Source organism: Orycteropus afer, unplaced genomic scaffold (genome assembly GCF_000298275.1).
Source record: "Orycteropus afer afer isolate SDZICR_OR568_19922 unplaced genomic scaffold, OryAfe1.0 scaffold00312, whole genome shotgun sequence".
Lineage (NCBI taxonomy): Eukaryota > Metazoa > Chordata > Mammalia > Tubulidentata > Orycteropodidae > Orycteropus > Orycteropus afer.
The window spans coordinates 975,753-984,745 of NW_006921899.1; the positions used below are offsets into that span (position 1 = coordinate 975,753).

Consider the following 8,993-nt stretch of genomic DNA (forward strand, 5'->3'; position numbering starts at 1 on the left):
TTTTAATGCTCTCAGTTTATAGGAGCTCTGGTAGCATAGTGGCTAAGGCACTTGACTGCTAACCAGAAGGCTGGCGGTTCAAACCCACAAGCCACTCCTCGGAAGGAAGGTTGGGCATTCCTACTTCCGTAGTGATACTGCCTCGGAAACCCAAGGAGGGGTCGCTATGAGGCGGGGCCAACTCGACGGCAAATAACAACAACACAACAATGCTCTCAGTCAGAGCTGTGATTATTACCCAATTACAATGACCCTTCAAGTCACATGGTTTTGTCTCCATGCAGCTGCAAGCACATTGCTGTTTTCCTTGCTGCCAGCGCACAGGAGAAGGTCCATGGGGAAGGGGTGCTGATACCATGACTTATAGCATCGGTGTAAGCTACCCTAGGGACCCCACTGAATCTGTTAGCAAACTCTCAGAAAAGTTTTTCATGAGACTGAGGACAAAGAGCCTGGATTTGAGGAAAGAGCTTGGCAGTTGAGTCAGCAGGGTGACGCAGTAGCAGATAGAATGAGCGTGAGCAGGCTCACACCATGGCCGATGGGCACAGAGCAATGGCACTGCTTGACCGGCCTGTCGTCGCCACTGGAATGGACGCTGCCTGAGGACAGAGGCCCCAGCTCTCTTGTATACCGCCAAATACAGAATCAATATTCAACTGATATATTTGGCCTAGACATCCCAGATTTTCAAATAGTGACACACTCTCGTAACCTAGTTGCTCTCATGTCGACTGACTCATGGTAACCCCTTGTGTCAGAGTAGAACTGTGCCCCACAGGGTTTTCAGTGACCGATTTTTCAGAAGTTGGTTGCCATGCCTTTCTTCTGAGGTACCTCCTGGTGACTCTAACCTCTAACTTCTTGGTTAACAGCTGAGCATGTTAACCATTTTTGCTGTGGAATCAATTCCAACTCATAGCAACCCCTCCTTGGGTTTCTGAGGCGGTATATCTACGGAAGTAGATTGTCCAGTCTTCCTTCCCATGAGCGGCTGGTGGGTTTGAACCCCAGCCTTCTGGTTAGCAGTCAAATGCCTTAGGCACTATGCCACCAGAGCGCAAGCGACTGGTGCCTTCTGACAACACGACCAAAGGAAGTGAGACGAAGTCTGGCCATTCTCGCTTCCAAGGAGCATCTCATCTGGCTGCCCTTCTTCCAGGACAGATCTCCTTGCTCGTCTGGCAGTCTGTGATATTTTCAGTGTTTTTTGCCAACACCACAGTTCAAAGGCATCAGTTCTTCTTGGGTCTTCCTTATTTATTGTCTAGCTTTCACATGCATATCAGGTGATTGAAAGATTACAGCCCAGGAAACTCTAGGAGCAGTTCTACCCTGTTTTATAGAGTGACTATGACTCAAAATTGACTCAATGGCCTGCAGCAACAACATACTGATATGGTCTCATTAACATAACAAAGAAAAGCTCTGTTCCCAAACGGGATTATATCTACTGGCATGGGAACAGGATTCCAACACATATTTTGGGGGACACAGTTTAATCTGTGAAAATCAAAAAACCAAACCGACTGCCATTGAGTTGATTCCGACTCATAGTGACCCTATTAAATTCATATTATGTGCCTGACTCTGTATTATGCGAATCTAGGGGTGGGGAGGGAAAGATTCTGTGTTTTGTGAGCAACTTGTCGTGTAATAGGAACTACCTAATTTGTCAGGCCCAGTGCAAAATGAAAATCCCTGCCCCCTTGTTTGAAAAAGCAGGAAAAAACCTTTTTCCTTTCGTCTGCCATCTCTGTCTTAACCTGTCATAGTGGTTTTTACTTTCTATTTCATGTCACACTTCCTCGGGTGTGGGAATACTCACAGGGCAAGTGCAGATTCTCACAGTCTTGAGCTTAGGCCCTAACCTGACTCTCCATGTTCATGGCCCAGGTCTTGGCCAAGTGATCACTGGGCAAAGGCAGGGAGATGGGTGGCTGAGAACCAGTCCTGGGGAGCCAGGGAGGTAGTAGAAGAGGGGGTCTCAGTGAATCAGGGTCTCAACTTTGTAATAATACAAATTAATAATTTCCAGACAGCAATGTCAGAGCCTTTTACCCTAAGCCTCCTCCCTTCTAAGCACAGGCTCTGAGCAACTGCACAGGTAGCAAGACCCTGTTCATGGCTGGGGTGGGCTCTGGGCTCCTCCTTATGTGCGATTTCCCCTCAGCACCTCCCTGCCATTGCTGGTGGACCCCGGGGACTGGCTGGGGTGCAGGTGGAACCCTTTCTCCTTCTCTCCACAGGGGCTGTGAGGGCCTCCAGCGTCTTCCCCATCCTCAGCGTCACGCTGCTGTTCTTCGGCGGGCTCTGCGTGGCGGCCAGTGAGTTCCACCGCAGCAGACACAACGTCATTCTCAGCGCGGGCATCTTTTTTGTCTCTGCAGGTGAGCATCTGGCTCCAGCCCTGAGATCAGCACAGACACCCAGCAGCCAGAGCCAGGGCCACTTGGACAAAGCAATGCTATTCCTTCCAGGGAAAGAGCAATCAAATGTTCAACTTGTGTTAAGAATAAGGACCTAAAGACATTAATTGGAACCAAAGATGCTGAAACTCTAGCTGAGGGTAGCATGAAGGGAAGTGGGGGAGGAGACAGGGGGGCAGGGTAAATTGAGAGAATGAGAGACACACAGAGACTGACTAACAAGAGTGTGTGCAAGAATATGTTTGCACATATGTGGAAGGTGGGCGGTATGATTTGTGTGTGCATGTTTGGGAAGCCTGAGAGACTGATTCAGTTGTAAAGGGGTCCAACTTTCTGTTCACTTGGATGTTTTCATATACCATCTCTGGCCCTTTGAGACATGGGTTTGCTGGTTGACTGCTGTTTACAACTTCTCAAGCTCTCAAACTTTCCTATCATTCTAAGCATCTCTGGGAACAAGGTCAAGACCAGGAGACCCAGATGTTCTCAGGGGAGACCTTGCAGCCCTGACCAGAAGGCACAAGGTGGCAAGTGGGATGAGTGACAGTCTTTGGGAAGAGGGTCCTATTCTCTGCCTTCCCTCTCCATCCTTCATCTCCTTTCCCTTCTATTTTCCTCATCTTCCTCTCTTTCCTCTGGATTGCCGTCCCTCCTTTCACCTGTTGTCATCCCTCCCAGTGGCGCTAAGGAAAAACTTCAGAGAAACAAAGCACAGGGTAGGGACAAGGAGGAGCTCGACTCTGATGATAGCATTCAAATTCTGCACCATGATGACAAAATATTTATTGAGATGGGAACAATGGGGAAAGTATAAAATGATGGGGAAACGTCTGGGACTGCTGACACATCTCCTGGGTTTGAATCCTGGCTCCACCTGTGGGGCCTTGGACAAGTTACTCACTCCTTAAAGCTTGGTTTACTTGACTGTAAAATGGGAACTAATAACAGTAGCTACTTGGCACAAATGGTTAAGCACTGGCTACTAACCGAAAGGTTGGCAGTTCAAACCTTCCCAGCAGGTCTGCTGGAGAAAAACTTCCCAATCTGTTCCTGTAAAGATTTACAGACTAGAAAACCCATAGGGTAGCTCTTCTTTGTCACACAGGGTCACTGTGAGTCAGAATCAACTTGGCAGCACTTGACAACAACCACCCCACCTAGTTCATAGGGTTGTGGTGAGGAAACTGAGTACCAGACACACAGAGAACACAACATCACATTCTAGTATTGGAAAACTAGTGATACAGCTCAGAAGTCTGGAGTCTGGCGTCCTGTCACACTGTGAGACCCTGCTCAGGTTCCTTCCCCCCTCTGGCTCTCATTCTATAAAATTAGAAAGTTGGATCCCACCCAAGTGTGAGTCTCTGGGAACCAACTCTAGCAACAGACCAGGAAGAAGTGTGCCATCTTCCTGTAGAGTGATGGGTCAGCCCATCGGCTGTTGTAGTTATAATCTGTGACGGATGGTGATGGCTGGCGATCCCAGGGCCTTGGTTTGCTTTGAGGCAAATTACAGTCACTGGTGGCTGCGTGCAGACCTCCCAGGCTCTGACTGACCCAGAGGATGCAATGTTGTGCTGGCTTGAGGGTTTTCTAACAGGAAAGGATCATTATTTTGTCTCCCGAGGGGATTGTTAGGGAAGAGCGTGTCACCCGCAACTTTCTTCTCACGAGGGCTATTGTGAGGGATGGCGGGTAGATGAGACACATGGAAACTGTGAAGCACTGTGGCAGTGGAGCAAGCCACAGATCCCCAAGAGATCCCAACAGTCTTTGTTTTTCACCTGTAAAGTGAAAACGTTGGCGGCTTTGGGACTCTCTCACTCACTCACTCACTGCCGACGAATCAGATCTGACTCATAGCGACCCCTCCTTGGGTTTCCGAGGCAGTATCACTATGGAAGTAGATTGCCCAACCTTCCTTCTGAGGAGTGGCTGGTGGGTTTGAACCGCCAGCCTTCTGGTTAGCAATCAAATGCCTCTAAGGCTCCTTTCTGCTCGACCACATTAAGATTCTGTGGTTTCAGCCAGGCAATCAGCAACCCTTTATGTGCCAGGCAAAGAGCCTAGGCTCTGAAGATAGGCTGCCTAGTGCAAATCTTGGCTCAGCCACTCCCTTGATGTGTAACCTCAGGCAAATCATATAACCCCTCTGCACCATGGTTTCCTCATGTGAAAAATGAGGGTAATAATGGCCCCACCTCTTAAGGCTGTTATGAGAATTAAGTAAATTGGAATATATAAAATGCCTAGAACAGTGCCTGGCACACAGTAAGTGCTCAATAGATAGTATCAGTGATTATATATGTTGCACCATTTTATTTTCATGCTGACCTGACTCATTCACTCATTCAACAGATTTGCACTGCACCCTTACCATGGGTCAGGCTCTGGGCTAGGAGTTGGGGCCACAGAAGATGAACCGCAAGAGCTTGTTTCCTCCCTCAGGGAGTTTACAGTCTTGAGACTGGGACAAAGGAATTGGTCACTCACATCTTGGTCTTAGAATCTAAGTCAGTGCCTTGTGACTGAAATCGAAATGAGCCTGTGGCTAAGAGATTGTTCTGCCTTCAAAACCCATTTCCACCATTTCTTACCTGTGTAGACTTGGGAAATAACTCACCTTCAATCTACTTCCATAGAGATACTGCCTTGGAAATCCAAGGAGGGGTCACTATGAGTCGGAAACGACTTGATGGCAGTGAGATATAAAACAAACTCACAGGTTCTTTATCTGTAATTTTTTTTTTAAAGTGGGCTTGTTGCAATGATTAATTGAGAGGATGCACACAAATGCATTGCACAGTGCCTGCTACATAGTAAACCCATTGCTGTTGAATCAATTTTGACTCATAGTGACCGCATGGGACAGAGCAGAACTGCCCCATAGCATTTCTTTACAGGAGCAGAGAGTGCTACATCTTTCTCTCACAGAGCAGCTGGTTGGTTTGAACCACCAACTTTTTGGTTAGCTGGGGGCTTAACTACTGTGCCACCAGGGCTGCTTGGCACATAGGAAGTCCTCTATAAATGGCAGCTAAACATTACAGCTTGGGATGCCCTTTTGGGCACTTCTATTGTGTCCTATATGGTTGCTATGATTTGAAATTGACTCAATGGCACCCAACAAAAACAAGTCGCGGCTGACTTGGCTTCCTGCCTCCTTTAAGTTGGTCTGACATATGAGCCTCTCTCTGAAGATTTTTGTTTTCTCCAGCAAGTCTTCTACTCGGGTCCTCCCAAACTTTGCCACCAAGATGTCTCTGCTGGCAGAGGAGAGAAAATGTGCCCTTGGGGAATAAAGAGGAATCGCCAGAAGCAGACTTCAACAAGCTGAAATGTCTTTGAAGTCAGTCTCCCATTGAAACTTAAAAATTCATGTGAATTCCACTTTCTCCTCCTTATTATATCCATGTTCATTTTAATATAAAAGAATATGTCTTCCCTACTTATCTTCAAGCTAAATTGACACTCCAGGAAGAGGAGCCATTTTTCATCCTGTGGTTTCCTGACACAGGGCAGGCTATGTCAGCTCTCATATTCAGAACTTGTGATTAGAACCTGCTGCCCACCTGCTGAATGCATGCACTGGGTAATGCAAATGGAGATAAGACTGAACTAGACCTTGGCCTGGGGGTCATATTCAAAATATTAATAACCCTTAATGCAAGTGCAAGAGCACTAGTGACACAATGGTTAAACACTTGTACACTGACAGAAAGGTTGGTGGTTCAAACCCATCCAGTGGCTCCCCAGAGGAAAAGACCTGGAAATCTGCTTCCATAAAGATTACAGCCAAGAAAAGTCTACAAGGCAGTTCTGCTAGTCACAGGGGGTCACTGTGAGTTGGAATGCTTTAACTCAGACTCTACTTGAGGGCATCCACCACCAACAACCATGCATGCGCCCTAGCCAATCAGAATGGCAGGGCAAGAACAGAAAACTGCAGCTCCTGTTATGCCAAGGTTTAACCTTTCGTTCCTGGACTATGGGGAGATCTTTGGGACATCAAGGGAACGGACAGTGGACTCAGGAGACTTCTGGAAATGACTGCGTATCAACTGGTGTTGGGAACTGTCGAGAGCAACCGTCTCCATTCAGTGCCACCCTGCAGGTAGCCACCACTCATCTGCCAGTTTGTCACACTGTGGTGCCTTGTGTGTTGCTCCAATGCTGGAAGTTATGCCATCAGTGTTAACAAATACCAGCATGGTCATCTATGGTGGAAAGGTTTCAGTGGAGCTTCCAGACAAAGACAGACTAGGAAGAAAGACCTGGCAAACTCATATGAGCTGAACATTTACATTAGGTAGATACACTCCTTGGAAAGAACAATCATGCAAGTATAGGAGGACCATGTATGCACAGGGAGAGAGCTCGGGGGCAGGAGTGCGTGAGAGGGAAGGACACAGGGAAGAATTGGCTATGGGAGGAAGTGGGAGAATAGCTATTGCATTGTGGGAGATTGCCATCACTGTTAGGAGACAAAGTGTAGGTGAGTATGGAAGATGAATTTGCTCTGTAAACTCACCCAAATCACAATAAAATTTAAAAAAGAAAAGAAAAGAAAGACCTGGTAAACTACTGTTCTTATTGTTGTTTGCAGTTGAGTCAGCACTGACTCATAGTGACACCTCCTTGGATTTCCAAGGCAATATCACTACAGAAGTAGGACTGCCCATCCTTCCTTCCAAGGAGTGGCTGGTGGGCTTGAACCACGAGCCTTCTGGTCAGCAGTCAAGTGCCTTAGAAAATTGGCCAGTGAAAACCTTATAAGTAGCAGCAAACACTGTCTGATATAGTGCCAGAAGATGAGTCCTTCGGGTTGTGAGACACTCAAAATGTGACTGGGAAAGAACTGCTCCCTTAAAGTAGAGTTGACCTTAATGAAGTGGATGGTCACATCAAAGCTTTCAGGAGCTTCATTTGCTGTTGGGACATGACTCAAAATGGGAAGAAACAACTGCAAACATCCATTAATAATCAGAATGTGAAATGTACAAGGTATGAATCAAGGAAAATTGCAAGTCCTCAAAAGTGAAATGAAACCCATAAAGATCAATATCCTAGGCATAAGTGAGCTGAAATGGACTGGTACTGGACATTTTTGAGTTGGACAATAATATGGTCTTACTATGGCAGGAATGACAAGGTGAAAAGGACTGACAGAACATTCATCATCAAAAAGAACATTTCAATATCTATCCTGAAATACAATGCAGTCAGTGATAAGATAATGACTACAAAGAAGACCAGTGAACACAGCTATTACTCAAATTTACATACCAACCACTAATGCCACAGATAAAGAAATTGAATATTTTTACCAACTTCTGCAGTCTGAAATTTATCAAACATGTAATCAAGATACATTGATGATTGGAATATGAAAGTCAGAGACAAAGAAGAAGGATCAGTAGTTGGAAAATATGACCTTGGTGATAGAAGTAATGCCAGAGACCACATGATAGAATTTTGCAAGATGAATGATTTATTCATTGCAAATACCTTTTTCAACAGCATAAGTGGTGACTATATATATGGACCTCACTGACTGCATGGAATACATAGGAATCAAACCAACTACACCAGTGGAAAGAGGCAATAGAGAAACTCTATGTTATCTGTCAGAACAAGGCCAGGGGCTGATGGCAGAGGACACTATCAACTGCCCATATGAAAGTTCAACTTGAAGCTGAAGAGAAGTAAATAAATCCACTAGAGCAAAAGTATGACTTTGAGTATGTCCCAATTGAATTTAGAGGCAGTCTCCAAATAGATTTGACACATTGAACACTAATGACCAAAGACCAGACAAGTTTTGGGATAATATCAAGGATATCAACATGAAGAAAGGAAAAGGTCATTAAAAAGACAGGAAAGAAAAGAAAACACCAAAATGGATGTCAGAAGAGACTCTGAGACTTGTTCCTGAAAGTACGGTAGCCAAAGCAAACAGAAGAAATCTTGAAGTAAAAGAGCTGAACAGAAGATTTCAAAGGGCAATTGGAGAAGACAAAGGAAAGTATTACAAAGAAATGTGCAAAGAGCTGGAGTTATAAAACCCAAAGAAAGAACAGGCTTGACATATCTCAAGCTGAAAAAACTGAAGAAAAAATTCAAGCCTCAAGTTGCAATATGGAAGGATCCTATGAACAAAATATTGAACAATGCAGAAAGAATCAAAAGAAGATGGAAGGAATACAGTCACTGTACCAAAAAGACATAATATATGATCAAGAACCGATGGCACTGAAGGAAGTCCAAGCTTCAGTGAAGGCATTGGCCAAAAGCAAGGCTCCAGGAATTGATAGAATACCAATCGAGAACTTTCAGCAAACAAGTGCAATGCTGGAAGCACTCACTCATCTATGACAAATTTGGATGACAATTTCCTGGCCAATTGACTGGAAGAGATCCATATTTGGGCCCATTCTAAAGAAAGGCAATCCAACAGAATACAGAAATTATCAAACAAAATTAAAATTTTGCTGCAAACCATTCAAACACAGTTCCAGCAGTACATCAACAGAGAACTGCTAGAAACGGAAAACAGCTTCAGAA

General features: G+C 45.3%; 1 protein-coding gene across 1 annotated transcript in view; it reads left to right on the forward strand.

Annotated features, from left to right (window-relative positions):
* The window catches only part of CACNG3 (calcium voltage-gated channel auxiliary subunit gamma 3), a 162,551-nt gene that overhangs the window by 149,624 nt on the left and 3,934 nt on the right, over nt 1-8,993 (forward strand). Inside the window, exon 3 of the mRNA XM_007951797.2 lies at nt 2,250-2,390. Coding sequence (XP_007949988.1) covers nt 2,250-2,390 — 141 coding nt within the window. The remainder of the gene's footprint in view (nt 1-2,249; nt 2,391-8,993) is intronic.